General features: G+C 35.7%; 1 protein-coding gene across 3 annotated transcripts; it reads left to right on the top strand.

The window, feature by feature from the left end:
* The first annotated feature begins 1,135 nt into the window (after positions 1–1,135).
* Positions 1,136–16,345, top strand: LOC129244928 (putative phosphatidate phosphatase). 3 transcript variants are annotated; one of them, XM_054882841.1, is made up of 7 exons: positions 1,136–1,313; positions 5,658–6,060; positions 10,401–10,552; positions 11,755–11,973; positions 15,565–15,741; positions 15,847–16,023; positions 16,162–16,345. In XM_054882841.1, the coding sequence occupies exons 2-7, from the start codon at positions 5,700–5,702 to the stop codon at positions 16,177–16,179; spliced, it is 1,104 nt and encodes a 367-aa protein (XP_054738816.1). In that variant the 5' UTR covers positions 1,136–1,313; positions 5,658–5,699; the 3' UTR covers positions 16,180–16,345. The 3 variants fall into 3 exon arrangements, with proteins under 3 accessions (XP_054738816.1, XP_054738814.1, XP_054738815.1); XM_054882839.1 differs by having other exon boundaries at positions 1,136–1,447; positions 5,620–6,060; XM_054882840.1 differs by lacking the exon at positions 1,136–1,313 and having other exon boundaries at positions 5,613–6,060.
* Positions 16,346–16,688: the final 343 nt, after the last annotated feature.

Below are 16,688 nucleotides of genomic sequence, written 5' to 3'. Positions count from 1 at the left end.
TTGACATAATCCTACGTCAGACGAGAGTCAATACTATGTATATGATAACAATATTTTGTTTTTTTGTTTTAGATCACGGAAACGTAAGATTTCATGTACACCGTTTAGGCACCTAAGAAAAGCGGGCCTGCGCTTGCAGAAGTGCCACAGCGGCCATTTTGAATAATGTTCAAAATATTCAAAATGGCCGCTGTGGCACTTCTGCAAGCGCAGGTCCGCTTTTCTATACGGTGTACACGATATCTCGAGTTCTGATAAATGAATCAGCTTAAAAATTTAATTATATATTCTCTGTAATAGTGTCTCTCGTCTGACATAGGATTTTTTTGATATCGTTATTTGTTAAATTGTTATAAACAATAGTAACATCAATTTTAGGCAAAAAAAAGAAAAAAAATTCAAGAATTTTTTTTTCAACGCCAAAATTTTTTATCGACATAATCCTACGTCAGACGAGAGTCAATACTATGTATATGATAACAATATTTTGTTTTTTTGTTTTAGATCACCGAAACGTAAGATTTCATGTACACCGTTTAGGCACCTAAGAAAAGCGGACCTGCGCTTGCAGAAGTGCCACAGCGGCCATTTTGAATATTTTGACTTAAAATTTTTTTTTCAAAAACTTAAATATATAATAAAGATAAGAGTTTAAATAGATTTTATGTACGAGCAATATTTTGTTAGAAATAAAATCCGGAAAATAAGCCTGTTTTTTCCCTTGTCACAGTAGACTTCCCCCTCAAGTAAATAAAATTATTGAAATAAAAAAAATTGTTTAAAAACAAAGTAAACTGCATTCTATTGCCTTCAATCACAGCTAAACTCTATTGATGCGAAAAAATCATCCAACATTATCTGCCTTCACTGTATACAGCAAGACGCAACGTGTTCCACACCCTTCCAACTTAAACATGTTGCGTAAATTGGTTCGAAGCGATATTTTAAATGCCTCTTCAGAATAGTTTCTAGCAACTTGTTGCCAACAATTGTAGCGGGAAACATGCTACAATGAAAACATGTTGTGGCATCAACCCCAGTATTTGATCTTGCCTCCAAAAGCAACAATTTATTTTAATGAATAGGAATTTCGCTGCTATCAGAAGGCAGTTGCTTTTGTGTGTTGTGTTGTCACAGTTGATTTGTTGATTTGTTCGTCTGCTCGTTTGTGCTTTTGTTCTTTAAAAGTCCTGTTCGTAATTTACGTCAAGTATTGAAAATAAATACAAATAGAGGCGAGCAAAAATTGAAAAAGTGAATCTGGCTAAACTCAAATATTTTAATGGCAATCATCTAATGGAGAGAGATTTAATGTAAAATCCGACGGAAGCTTTTTTAAATTTTGGAATTTACTGCGGTAGCGCCAATATTCTAATCGCCTATAAAAAGTGTTTTATGTTCTACAAAGTCCTGCCGTAAAAACAAAAACAACAAATGCACATATTTGGTACATACATACATATGTACGTATAAGTATGTATGTATGTATGTATGTATGTATGTATAAACAAACAGAAGCATTAAAACCAGCCTACGTTCAAACAGGCTGCCTTCAATTTTGCCTTGCCGCAGATTGGTTGCATAAACAGACATACATACATACATGTATTCATTATAAATATTTACCTGCATTAGGAAAATATTTTGATTTCTAAAGGTGCAAAAATACGCGTGTTCGATTTTTTTAACGTTTCATATGAAAAACACATAATTTACCTCAAGTTATTGCCACTTAAATTCATCAAGTTATTGGTATGATTACGAAAATAAATGTATTGGTATACATACATATACGTATGTGCGCGCATACATATAAATGCTTATGTGTGTAGTGCGAATGTAATTTACTTAAACAATTTCGATCATTCTGTTTAGCAAGACAGACATACAAATTTGTTTCTGAACCAAATTCCTCCTGCCATCCGTACATGCGTACATATGTGTGTGTGTGCGAGAATGTTTCTCCTTTTTGTACTAGTTAATAAATAAATACTGCAGCCCATCGACCTAACGGGTAATATTTGCTTATGGTTTAACGGAAAAATCAAATATTTATTTAAGGTGGTATTATGGTTTGTGAACAGTGAAAAAGGATTTTAAACAAGAAATGTTTTCTCTTTGATGATTGATAAATAAATACCTTTTTTTATAATATTATTGACAATATAGCGAGAAAAAATGTTGTGTACTGTTTCTTAATCTGATTGCTTGCCAGAGTCGTCCAAGTTAAAGTGTAAAAAAGAAAATCGATTAATCGGCGGGCAGACCAGAGTCTCTCAGAGGCATTCGAACTGAATAAATTAAAAAGCATAAGATAAAAAATCTGAGACTTGTGTTTAAACATCCTATAAGCCATCTTATTAAAAAAAATGGCGTCGTTTTTCATAAAAAGCAAAAAAATTCTTGTGGTCGTAAAGTACTAGTAATACAATGTGGCGCAAAACTAATCACCTACTTGAATAACTTTATTACTAAATAAAAAAAAAAAGTGAGTGATGGAATTATTTATTTGAACCTTTAAAATTCATTTAGTTAAGTGGCGAAGATAATATCCGACAAGTGACTGCCGCCATTGTTGATACACATGTGTGGCCGTTCTATCGCATTTTCTACGACTTTTCGCCAGGTTTCCGGTGATAACTGTTCGCATTCCTGTCCAATATTCTCTTTAAGGGCTGCGATTGTCTGATACTTCTTTTCATAAACTCGCGACTTCTAGTATCCCCAAAGAAATAAGTCACGGGAGCTTAAATCGGGCGATCTTGTTGCTCATGCCAAAACTGGAGATTAAGCGACCAGGAAGCGCGTCAAAAAAATCGACACAATAGGCCTGTGCATGAAGCAAACAATTTGTAATAGTTGCGGAACAAATTATCAACAATTGCTACAGACTATAAAGTTTTGGTGTTCATGTATCCAAAAAACTTGCAAAGTAGGGGAAATTGAGAGAGCAAAATGGGAGAGGAAAATGCAATTTTTTACTGAATACATTTTTACTTGCAAGAATTTGCAAGTAAGAAAAACAGCTGAATCGGCCAATGTATGTACATACATATGTATGTATGTAATTCTGAACCACAGCCTGCAGACACCATAGCCAGAGAATGTTAATGCAATGAGAAGGAGCAAATGTTAAATGAGCTTTTTTCGAGTTCTAATTTATAGATTCATAATAAGGTCATTTCAAAATCAACTATCTTCACGAGTGGGGAATTGCAGATATTTACCACGCGAGTGACGCGAGTGGAGGGTTTCTATATTTACTTACCACGCTAGGACAAGAATTCAGATATTTTCTGCGTTTACCAAACTACTGAGGAAGTTCATAAGATTTTTCGGCACCCTACTAAGGAAATCGAAGCGAATAAATTTGCGATTAAGAAGGCCGCGCGGCAGTTAGTTTGTGGTGCAGAAGCTAAAGTCGGCGGAATTATTCGTTTTGTTTTTTGGCACGTATATAATTCAGGTTCAAGTCCTGAAGACATTTTTTTTTTCTTACACATTTTTTTTTTTACAATTCAAACCAGGAAAGTTTGGTAAACTTTTTGAGTTTTGATTAAAATTTCTTTAAAATACTGTTTTTTTTTGTATTTTATAAATGGAAATTTCTTTTCGGTATAAAATAGTTCATACTGGATATGACCTGACTTTTATATAAATCAATCAAAACAGAAAATATGTACATATATCTATAATCTATTTCATCAAATCCAAATTATATTGATGAGAAAATATCATTCTAATATCCGTCCAGAAAGCCAAACGCGCATACACGCATGCATATTCATATAATTACACATACAAACTTTCAACTAACGCAGAATATTAACAGTATTTTAAACAAATTTTAATTAAAATAAACTCAAAAATTTTACCAAACTTTCCTGGTTTGAATTGTAAAAAAAAATGTGTAAGAAAAACAAAATGTCTTCAGGACTTGAACCTGAATTATATACGTGCCAAAAAACAAAACGAATAATTCCGCCGACTTTAGCTTCTGCACCACAAACTAACTGCCGTGCGGCCTTCTTAATCGCAAATTTATTCGCTTCGATTTCCTTAGTAGTGTGCCGAAAAATCGTATGAACTTCCCCAGTAGTTTGGTAAACGCAGAAAATATCTGAATTCTTGTCCAAGCGTGGTAAGTAAATATAGAAACCCTCCACTCGCGTCACTCGCGTGGTAAATATCTGCAATTCCCCACTCGTGAAGATAGTTGAATTTGAAATGACCTTATTATGAATCTATAAATTAGAACTCGAAAAAAGCTCATTTAACATTTGCTCCTTCTCATTGCATTAACATTCTCTGCTTTTACTTTACTTCTGGGTTATTAACTAATTTGGCAATATACATACATATATACATACATAGCCGGAAGCAAGGAAAATATGAAGAAAGCTGTGATTGCCACAAAAATTCAATTGCTAATGGTATGCTCTTCATCTGCTTGCGATCATGAAGTGTAACAAATTATTGTGGACAAAAAAAACCATGTGAAACTAAGCTCGTTATTTTACATTTTATTTGCTTTACTTTTTTAATTTAATACGAAGTAGCTCAACTGAAAAAATTTTTACTATTTGTGATTTTTCCCCGCCAACAATTTAACACTAAACGTACCGGTATTTTATGTAACTAATGTGGGTCAAATGACCCGTATTTAAAATAATATATATATTATTAGGATCACATATATTTCTCGGTAAAACAATTAGAAAGAGAAGAGTAAATCTTGAAAAATACATGCGATGTATTTTTTAATATAAGTCGTGAAGGCAAACGACGATTTAATAATGTTATTTCTAAGAACTTCTGACAAAAAGTTTAAAATGGGTTATTTGACCCGTCCATGGTAGGTTTAGTGTTAAAGTAATCAGCTGCTCGCAAAACTTGCAAATTGTTACTGGTTATGCATTCATGAACTTTTTCTGATATTTTTCTCTTTGAGAGCGAATTCTCGTAAATTGAATTACTGTCAATTTATAATAATTTTTAAATGAACAGACCTAATTATTCAACGCTCTTGCGGAGTACAGCGCCTTATTGCTTGTCGTTTGTATGTATGCTGCAGCTGTCTACTTCACAAGTGCCAAATAACGTCTTACGATAGGGTGATTAATTTTGCGCCCCCTTGTATATAACTATGCGACTTCCCAAAAACGAACGGGGTTTCATTTGCATTTTCTGAAAGTACACCTATCCAAGAGTACACCTATCCCAAGCTGTTTTTGTAAAAGTTAATCATTTTAATTTTTTTATGGTCCCTTTAATTTTTTATCTCCAGGCTATTTGTGCACACCTAAATTTGACTTTTTGTTAAATTGGATTTATAAGGAACTATTCGAACTTAGTTCTTATGATTGACCGCAGAATTGTGGTTATTATGCAAATAAATATTTTTGTGAGCAAATAAGTGTGCATAAGACTTAAATAAATAAATATGTGCACACATTTTTTGGGGTGAAATTATTAGTTTTTGAATTTTTTTCACTAAATCATTAAATGTATTCAACTATTTTTGATCACTCTTTCGAAAAGAACTTTGCAGAGAAACAAAAAAAGCTGTATGTAATATTTAAATTTTCTGTCTTGCCGAGGTATCAGCTTTCTATTCAGCTTATTTAGGACGCACGTCGGCTGCATAAAGAATCCAGAATATTTTGCCATCGCGATTCTGAGGTGATATTAATGAAAAAATGAACAGCTTACGACCGACGAGCATTTCTGACGCGGCACTGCTGCAACGACTGGAGAGTCAGAGTAGTAACAGTGAGCCTTCATCGCCGACGCTACAAGCGGGTGCTCCTCAAACATCGGTGCTCCATATACGAAATATACAGATGGCAAAGGTTGATACAACAGCGACGAGATCACAGCCACTGCCAATCAACAACACTCAATATAAAAACAACAATAACTTGGCTTTGCCATTCCCTGGTTTCATGAACGATGGTGGTGGCTCAAGTGGACTCTCGAAAATAACAAAAACGGATTATCGAAATGGAGTGGGAAAAATTTGTTGTCGCATTGGATCGGATCTAATCATCCTGGCATGTGGTGAGTGAGCCATGTATTAATAATTATGCACTGTGTAATTTCACTGCGAAACAAGCATAACTCCAAAGGCTTTCTATTTTATTTGAATTGTTTTTGTGCATGCAGTTCATTTCTAATATATAATTTCATGTTATTGTTTATCATCTCTCAGTCAGTCATTATATTATTTAGCTTAGTTAGAATAATCCGATTTAGCAGTTAGATTCCCGTCCCTATTGGCAAAAAACTGGTACATTTGATTTTCGCAAGCTTCTCTTGAGACGAGTTTTCCATCGTCAAAATCATTCGCCGTAGACAGAAATAGGTGATAATCACTTGATGCCGCGTTCGCACTATAATGTGGATGCATAAGAACTTATCAACTAAGCGACCTGAGTTTCTGAGTTTCCTGCGAGCCACTATCGAATTCCTCTCCTTCTACTTTCTAAAGCTGGCCACTTTAGGGCGATTGCTCCCAAATCCAATTTCCCGACAACCTTTTTCCCGAAATGGAACCAGTATAAGTCTGCACGAGATGGGCATCACCAGACAAATAACGCAAGTGAAGGATGACACAATAGTTTTCGTCTACTTGTGGGTAAACATCATCCAGACTTATATTCAGCTTTAAAAAAATTCCAAAAATAACAGGCGGATGTTGAAATTATGATAGCTGAACTTAGTTTGGGGCGATCTGTAAAAGTGGCACACAAAAAAAAAATGGATAGAAGTCCAAAATCGCTTGCGGTTCATTGTTTTACAACATGAAGAATACAAAAATTCTGGCTCTGTTTCCTCATATCACACAATATTTTAACTGTCGGGACTTGCGATTTCGGGAAAAAAGTTGTAGGGAAATTAGATTCGGGAAAAATAACTGTCGGGATACAGGTTGTCGGGACACGAGTTGTCGGGAAATAGGATTCGGGAATCGAATCATCGGTTCATATTTCTTGAAAGGCGAGACTGGCGCCAATGTAACAGTGAATGGCAATGTAACAATGACTATTTGTTGTCGGAAATTGAAGCTCGTGATCCCCACGAAATTTGGTTCCAACGAGACGGCGCTACTTGCCTTACAGTCCGTGAAACAATGGATTTACTGCGTCGTCGTTTCGGTGAGCAGTTTATCTCTCGTATCGGACTAGTGGATTGGCCACCAATATCGTGTGATATCACATCCTTGGCCTTTTATTTGTAGGGGTATGTAAAGTCCAAATGTTTTGTGAATAAACAGCCCCGATTGAGGCATTGGAAGCCAACATTACTAAAGTTATTTACGTGATGCCGATGGTAGTCCTCCAGCGAGTCATTCAAAATTGGTGTTACGTATGGCCGAATTAAGGCGCAGTTGCGGCAAACATTTGAAAGGGATCATCTTTAAAAAATAAATTTCATGAATGGTTCTATATAAAAATAATAAAGATTGCCCAATTAATTTGAATTTTCGTTGTTTTATTTTAATTCAAAATCCGATACCTCTAAATTGATCACCCTTTACTTACATATACAATGTGTTGCGAGTCAGTAGGAAAGCTTTTGAAAAACCAGTCTAGATGTCGTATGCGAATTTGGAATGCAAAATTTGGAAAATACTGCCAGATTGTTGGTTGCATAACGTCCATGAACAATACCGTGATGATTCTGATATAAGATTTCTTAAACCGCTTTTCCGAAAAGTTTTGAGTCTGAGTTTTAGAAATTGGTTTGTAGTTCCTTACATGATTCTTATTGCCAGATTTAAAGATGGGAGCCATAGAAGCAATATTTTAATGGTCGAAAAAACCACCTGAGAAGAGACTCTCTCTCTCTCTATTTTAAAGGCACACATAAATGCATTAATACATTTCTTAATCAAAAGTCTGTAGAGAGCACATCTAGATCATATTTGATTGCTTGTAGGGCAGATATTCCATTGCATAATAATATTTGATTTCAAGTCAGGCAAGGCCCTCAAAGCTCTTTGACAGAGTCGACGAAAGATATTTGCCTTTTCGAGTTATGACGGTCTTGCAGTAAACAGTGCAATGCGTCGTAGTATTTGGGTGTCTGATTCCAGTTATTTTAATTGATCTTTCCAATGTGTAAGAGGAATGCGTTTAATTAAATATAATTCATGGGTTATTGCTTGCGAATACGAATATTTACTAAAAAGTACTGAAAGTTACTTTATGATAATTTATTAGCTTTTATTGATATGGGCTCACTTGGCACAACGCACGCACCTAATGGAAGAAGTGGACGGTGCTGGACGGTGAAGTACTAGGTTGTTCAATAAATTTTGCGGATCGATAAGAGAGAGGATTGCTACTAGTCTACATTTTTTCTTTGCTATGCTGGTATACTCTTCATATAAACGTTTGTGAAGTTTCATTTCAATCTATCAATTCATTCTTTATTTACTAACCATTTACATAGATAGTATCAGTATTTTGTGGAACAGAAACTTATGAACGAATATTGAAAGTTTATAAGGACTTTTCACCATCAATTAGTACAGTAGAAAGTTGCGTACAAGCCTTGAAGACGATCCACGTCAAGGACGTCCGAAAGTAGCAACAACACCAGAAATCGTAGAAAAAATACAGGATGTCATATCGGAAAATGGCCGAGTGACTAAAAGAGATTTTATAGAGGCGCTAGGCATCTCATTGGGCAGTGTAAGCAATACTTCGCCTGAAGCATTTGGTATCAGAAAGCTGTGTGCACAATGGGAGCGCATTCGTTAACAATGGAACAAAACTACATTCGAATGTGACTTTCTCATCAACATTTAGAGCGTTTTTTGAAAGAATAAACTGGATTTTGTGTATCGATCCATCACTATGAATGGGACCTGGGTCTATCACCATGAGCCTAAATCAATGCAAGAGGCTAAAGAGTGATGTGAAACTGGTTCTTCGGCTCCGAAAGGAGTTCGTGCCCAGAAATCGGTCAAGAAGCATCATCAGTTAGCCTCAGTTCTTTGGGATGCGAAAGGAATCTTGATTGCGGAATACTTGCAAACTGGTAAAACAATAAATTCTGAATTTTAGTGAAACCTTTAAGAAGAGATGAAGGAAAAAATCGTGAAAATGAGCCAGTTTACATAAGAAAAAAATTCTTTTTCATCAGGACAATGCACCGCGGCACGAGAGCAGTTTGACAATCGCTAAAATCTATGAATTAAAGTTCGAATTGTTGGATCATCCATCGTATTCACCAGATTCGGTCCCTAGTCACTCCCAATGCTTAAAAAAAACGCATGTGTGGAAAGCGTTTTTCATGAAATGATGAGGTCATAACAGCTGTAGAAGCGTCGCAGATTCGCACTTCAGGGACTGAATTCATAAATTGGAATCTTGTAAGAGATTCTTTCCATTTCAATTCAACCGGGCTATTCGGGTCATGTTCTTCGATTTCGATGTAACTGAAATATGTTGCTCTCTGGTCAAAATAATGAGACACGTATTTTTTTGTTCGCCCGAAAAAAATTTTTTTCAAGAGTTATCGGGAATTTTGTTTTTCGGCTCAAAATCGATTTTTTTTAATTATATAAGAAATTTTTTTTTAAATGCTCATAAGTTAGTCAAAAATGAACCGATTTTAATAATTTTGGGTTCAAAATGATCGTCATTATTTACACGAAGGACTTCATGTAGAAACAATTGCAAAAAGGTAGTTGAAAATGTTTTATTTTGCAAAAAACAAAAAGTGCGAAACAGGTTTTTTAAAAAAACAACTCATTTTAGCTACTGGGCATTTAGCTTAATTGAAGTTTGAGGTGTCCTCTTGATTTGGAAAAAGTTATAAAAAAAAAAATACACTTTTTGAAATATTGAATTTCGAAAAAATTTCAGTTTTTTTTCTTTTTTGCTAAATAAAAAATTTCCAACTACTTTTTTGCAATTTTTTCTACATGAAGTCGCTCGTGTAAGTAATTACGATCATTTTGAACCCAGAATTATTAAAATCGGTTCATTTTTGACTAAGTTATGGGCATTTAAAGAAAAAATTTTCTTACATAATTAAAAAAAATCGAGTTTGAGCCGAAAAACAAAATTGCCGATAACTCTTGAAAAAAATTTTTTCCGGGCGAACAAAAAAATACGTGTCTCATTATTTTGACCATAGAGCAACATATTTCAGTTACATCGAAATCGAAGAACATATGACCCCAATAGCCCGGTTGAATTGAAATGGAAAGCATCAGGATTAAGTGCATAATAAAGTGTATTTCAAACCATTAAATTGTGTTTTTCCTATCGAACCGCAAAACTTATTGAACAACCTAGTATATATAATTTATCCATAATCCATAAATACTTTCCTCGTTGCATCCATTCAAGTGAATAGATACAATAAAATTAATTTTTTTTTAGTGGCACTACCAGTATTGGCATTTCAACTTTGGGGCGTTTCTTACAAACGTGGATTTTTCTGCGATGACAAAACCTTAAAACATCCGTACAAACGAAGTACAGTCAGTAATTGGATGCTATTTGTTATGTGTTTCATAGTTCCAATATCAATCGTGAGTATTTCAGCTGAGAAGAGAATATGAAACTGTTCTCAGTTAATGTTGTTGTAAAAATCAAATACGTTTCATATACTACTTGCATATATGTATATATAAGGTGGTGCAAAATTAATCACCCCATCGGTAGATTTATAATTTTTGCAAATGGCGTCGTACGTCAATCATATTTGACACTTGTGAACTAGACAGCTGCAGCATACATACAAACATACAAGCAATGGAGCGCGTAAAGGTGAAAATAAACATTTCCAACACTCAAAATAATTTGTTGGTTTTATTCTTTAAAAACATAATAGGATGATTAATTTTGCGCCACCTTGCATAAAAGCCTTGCAGCTACGAACTAATTTGGGCGGCTATATGCCGACATGCGTATACATTTTTATGTACCTATACGATCCTCGATGAACTACCACAAGACTTTGTCTTACTATGTACAGAACAAAACAAATAATTGAAATTGATAAGTTGTCAAGGCGCATTTATTAAAGGTGGTGGCAGTGACCAACAACAATGTTTTGTACGTTTGATTGTCACGGCAAAGTATTGGAAAAGTGCATACATTGAAACAGCGAAGGAAAAAAAAATAAATCAGCTGATTTACCAGCACCACCTTTAATAGATTCGCCTCGATAATTGTCTATTTAATGTTTCGTTCTTTGTAGCAGGCTGCTATTCTATTTCTAAGGGAGGTTTTAAAAAGCTAAACTTCAAAGAGCTATGTAGTATAATTGACGTAAGCGGGGTGCTAAGAAATATACCAATGAAGCTCTAAGAATAATTTTCAATTTTTTCCTGTCACTAGGCTCTGTAGTAACTTAACTTGCGCATAAAAATTAGGGAAATGATTTCTTTTCAAAGCATTGTTGATGATTGAATTACACAATTTTCAAATTAAAATGTAAATAAAATGTAAATTAAGCCAAGACACATGAAAAAGAACAGCTGCTCTGCTGATATCGCCTTGAATAGATTCGCCTTGATTTTATTCTAAATAACTTTCTAAAATTTATCCAATCAAAACTTGTAAATAAAAATAATAAAATAAAATAAAAAGAAATGAGAACTCAGTTTTTGTTTCCTTGATAATAAATACTTTAAGATGACTATATAAAAAAACATCCCTCTGCATGTATTAGAAATATTAAAACTAAATGAAATTAGAGAGTTAAAATCAATAAATAAATATTTTTTAGATTACGGCAGTCGAGTTCTTCGTTTCACACTACAACAGAAGTCATGGACTGGTCAATAAGACTTTTGAACGATATTACATTGGGCGATTAGAAATTGCAGACTGGATTGTGGAGTGCTACAAAAAAATTGGGCTTTTGATTTTTGGTTCCGGTGTAGGTCAATTAACAATGGATATCGCCAAATATACAATTGGACGTTTGCGGCCACATTTTTCCACTGTAAGTTAAATATGCCAATGTTGGTTTTTAAGTGAAACTAAACTAGACATACGAGTATGTGCGAATATAAGTTTACTTCAGATATTATTTCATATTTTTGTACAACTAAGACCATTCAATCCTTTACAAATAATTAACATCTTATACTAAGCTCACTTTATAATACTACTTTTCTATAATTTGTGGATTTGTTGTCTGTCTCCCATCGGACGCGTCCTCAGGCGGCTGATTGGGGAAGACTCGGCATTATGCAGGGTAAGTGAGGAATAAAATATATTTCGCCGACCAAAACAGACAAACACCTGTTTGGAGGTGTGGGTAGTTTATCTATCACCAAACGGGGGTAAGGAGGCTAGAAACCTACTTGCCTAAAATACAATATCCTAACGAATCTTCGGACGCCCTAAGCTCCACCTCGGGGTTTGAGGACTTTATAATACGAAGATCACCCTATAAGATAAATCTTAAACGAGTCCTATACAATTCGATAGGTGTAATATTCAGTTACATCAGCATAGGCATGGACATTTATGTACAAGTTTATACAGCAAGACCATAAAACATACCATAACCAACATAAAAGACATCATTAAAAAAACTAAAAGGGAATTCTGACGGACACCTGGTTTGAAAGTATTATTAACATTAGCAACATTATATAACTGATAATAGTCTCAAATAATTTAGTATAGCAAATGAATACTATTGTATTAAAAATTATTAGTAAACGTTCAAGGATGATAGGTTCACCAGGTTTGGCCTTTAGCTGTGGGAATCAACAAAATTGTGGGAGTAACTTTGGCTGGGCCCTCGAAGTGGCAGCTGCTGGAGACATTTACTTTGTGCTGGAGGAATTTTAGCCAGTAAAATATCAATCACGAAATATATGACTGAGCTTTTGTAAACAAATAAATTTATTTTTTGTGAAATCTGTGCCGTTCTGCTCTTGCACCGGTTTTGAAGTTGCAGTTTATAGTAAGAAACGAGAAAATGGAAAATTCTCCAACAAAAAGTGGGAATTTAAATATAAAGTAATTTTTTTGGACAGCACAAAAATTGGTAAACCAACTCAATTATTCTTCTATCGGCTTTTCCCAGTAAGCATGTAGCAGGGCGCATCTATAGAAGGTGGTGTGATTAGAGTAGTTGATTTCCTCGTCTTTCATTCACTTTTAGTTCGGGAATGTCATTAAAACTGAATGACGGAAAGTTGTTGTTGAGTTGTGAATTTGTCGGGCATTTAATTTTATCTATTTGTCTTCCATTTCATTCTTTTATTCTCTTCCCCTTGTCAGTTTTAATTTAAAAAATGTTATTGTTGCTCGAATGCCACCACCTTGAATAGATTCACCTTCGAGTATGTTTTGCCCTTCTAAACTTTTTCTGCTCTTTGGGAGAGATTTTTCGCTTACGCTCTTGATTTGAGCTTTGTAAATAAAATTTTTTATTGGTTTGAACTAGAGATTGAAACTAAGTCTCAACCTTTATAACATTGGGGGACAAAAATACTCTTTGCTATTGGAATTCTTGTTTCCAGCGGAGGTGTATGCTGTTCAAGAAGCAATGAACTTTGTTGTGGAAAACAGGTGGAGCGGCAGATCTGTATGTGTCTGCAGCAACAGCAAAGCTGCGCTCATAGGCTAAGACACTTCAACCACTTTAAAGGTAGTTGAGGCCTGTAAACCCAGGCTGAACCATGTCGACAGACATAATATACTGATGCTAAGATGGGCCCTGTACACGTGGGTATCGCGGATAACGAAACCTCTGACTCTTTAGCTAAGATGGGCTCTGAGACCAACTCCTTTGGCCCGAAGCCCGTTCTGCCACTCCCTTCTGCTTGATGGCTGCCACGGTTAGTAAACGGGTTACTTCAACCCACAAGCGAGCTTGGCAGGCTGAGAGAGGCTGCAGATGGACAAAACTGATGTTACCTGTCACATCCGACCGACTGCCGCAGGTCCTACTGTCATTAAGCAGAAGCGACTGTAGGTAATTGGTTGGACTGATGCCGGGCCACTTCCTATGGGCGGAGCACTTGGAAAAGGTAGGCTTGTAGAGTAGACGGTGCACTTTACCCAGCATATGGAGAGCAGGATGAAACAGCGGACCACTTACTGTGCGTCTGCCCGGCATTCGCTCGAATCTGGTTTGAGGGTTTTAGCACTGATTTGGTAAGAAGCGACCACCTTGGCTCCTCGGCACCAGAGAGTTGTCTGAGTGCTGTACTTGCTCGTTGTCTTGACAAAAAAAAAAGGGTTGATGGGTGGTGTGATACATACATCTGTAGATCTTTTGGAGTGATGTGGTTAAAAATGTAATGGCTGCATCAATGCTCTATTTACACGCTCATCGGTGACTTCGTTATCCTTGATTCCAGCATGACCAGGAACCCATATAATTTTTATCGCGTCTTTTTTCGTTACAATATTTCTTATCATATTAGTGAGTGGCAGGTCGTTTTTCGGGTTCTGCAAGGTTACAATAACAGATTTGCTGTCGCTGCATATAACATTTTGTTTGTTTGTTTGGGACAAAGTTTTAAAAATGAAAATTTCTGTCTGAGAAAAATACTTCTGCAAGCAATTATTTCTGTCTCTTGGTGGGAGAAATATGAACTGAACTTTTTTTATCGAAGAAATGTTTCAGTTAAACTAATTTTTATTCCTGTGACTTGTTAAAATTTTTCCGTTCAAATTAAAACTCTGTCAAAAATCGAAATTACAAATAGTAAAGGTTTCTCTTATTTAAAAATACAAATTATCGAACTCTGGTTTGGACTAGTTTATGAAAGTTCTTAATGAGACTTACCGGCAGAATGTATTTTAAGCCCAATGCTCTGATATTAACCTAACTCCATTGTCTATGTGCTAGACTGCTCGTTGGCGGATGTGATGGTTTTAGTAAAAAATTGGATAGATTTAGAGTAGCATAGAAATTATGCTTGCAAATCTTTTTATAAGATATGTTGCAGTTTCCCTCCCCACTAGGCCCGACGAGAGGGGGAGGGGGGGGGGGGGGGGGGTACTTTTTCCCCCGGGCCCGGAGTTTTCAGAGGGGCCCGGACTCGAGATTATACGTATTTATATGAATTAGACATAATTGGAAAGGGCCCGCATTTGCAATTTTCCCCCGGGGCCCGGATATGCTCTCTACGGCCCTGCTCCCCACTAATGATCTAATGACCGGCCACCGTAGCCGAATGGGTTGGTGCGTGACTACCATTCGGAATTCATAGAGAGAACTTTGGTTCGAATCTCGGTGAAACACCAAAATTAAGAAAAACATTTTTCTAATAGCGGTCGCCTCTCGGCAGGCAATCGCAAACCTCCGAGTGTATTTCTGCCATGCAAAAACTCCTCGTAAAAAATATCTGCCGTTCGGAGTCGGCTTGAAACTGTAGGCCCCTCCATTTGTGGAACAACATCAAGACGCACACCACAAAAAGGAGGAGGAGCTCGGCCAAATACCGAAAAACTGTCAGAATTAATGCTATTTTATTGTTACTTCTAAATATGTTTATGTATGTATGTGTGTGTATATATATGTTATAATACGACTAAATACTTCGTTTTTTTTGTTTCTCATCAGGTCTGCCAACCCGTTTTGGCTGACGGTAGCACTTGTAATGACGCTTTTAATGCAGGCCGCTATGTGCAGGAGTTCTCCTGCGCTGGTAATGCTACTCCACGTATGCTAAAACAAATGCACCTCTCTTTTCCCAGTTCTCATGCGTGCTTTGCCTGCTTCACTATGATTTACATGACGGTAAAATTTAATCTCCACGCGTTCTCTCTAATCTTGAGTGTTTTTATTGTCTCTTCTTATTGTTATTGATATTTTTTTGATTTTGTTTTTGTTGCTACACTTCAGATCTATTTAGAGAATCGCATGACTTGGAGAAGATGTAAGATGCTTCGGCACTTCATTCAATTTCTGCTGCTTATGTTCGCGTGGTATACTGGATTGACACGTGTTTCCGATTACCAGCATCATCCGACGGACGTATTCGCCGGATCAGCGATCGGTGCTTTATATGCTATTCTGTTGGTAGGTATTATTTCTTCGTATATGTACATATGTATGTACATATATTAATATTACAAAATATGAGAAGAACGCATTGTTGTTATTTATCATATAAGGCCTTGATGTAAAAATGTAATAGATTATTTTAATTGTTTGCAGATGAAGACAATGTGTTGACTAGTTGCTAATGGCGGTATACTATGGAACTAGGAAAATTCTCCAAAAGCATTTTATTTACACTACATAATTAAGAGTTGAAATTTATTTAATTAAAATTTATTATTATTCATCTTAACTTTAATCGCATATTATCAAGAACGCATTTCTATTACTTACATATATAAATACGTCTAATGTTATTAATAAAAAAAATATTTTACTTTCATTTTTCTCAACATTAACGTCGTAGTATTAAAAATAATTCCAAATTGAAATAAATATATTAAATATATGCCTTGAATGCTTTGATTTCCATTCCCTATTGGTTGTTTCCGCGATTAAGCCCAAGTCAATCGCAGTGCACAGTTCGTTTAGAGGAATGCTTATGTTCTCTACCCCTCGCTGAAGGTCAAGAGCTTTCCTTGCACACTCATCCTCAACAAAGTGTGGTGTTGTGCTGTTGGATAAGCGAGAGCGATCTCCTGCATTCTTTAACACATCTCGAATTGATGCGCGCTGAGACCAGA

This window comes from Anastrepha obliqua, chromosome 4 (assembly GCF_027943255.1).
Source record: "Anastrepha obliqua isolate idAnaObli1 chromosome 4, idAnaObli1_1.0, whole genome shotgun sequence".
Taxonomy (NCBI): domain Eukaryota; kingdom Metazoa; phylum Arthropoda; class Insecta; order Diptera; family Tephritidae; genus Anastrepha; species Anastrepha obliqua.
Note: the sequence above shows the minus strand (reverse complement) of the source record. Positions and strands in the feature narration are given on the sequence as shown.

Coding starts and splice junctions, on each gene's coding strand:
- LOC129244928 (XM_054882841.1), top strand. CDS start 5,700: ATGAACAGCTTACGACCGACGAGCATTTCTGACGCGGCACTGCTGCAA. Junction 10,553..11,754: donor TCATAGTTCCAATATCAATC/GTGAGTATTTCA, acceptor AATATTTTTTAG/ATTACGGCAGTCGAGTTCTT. Junction 15,742..15,846: donor TCACTATGATTTACATGACG/GTAAAATTTAAT, acceptor GCTACACTTCAG/ATCTATTTAGAGAATCGCAT.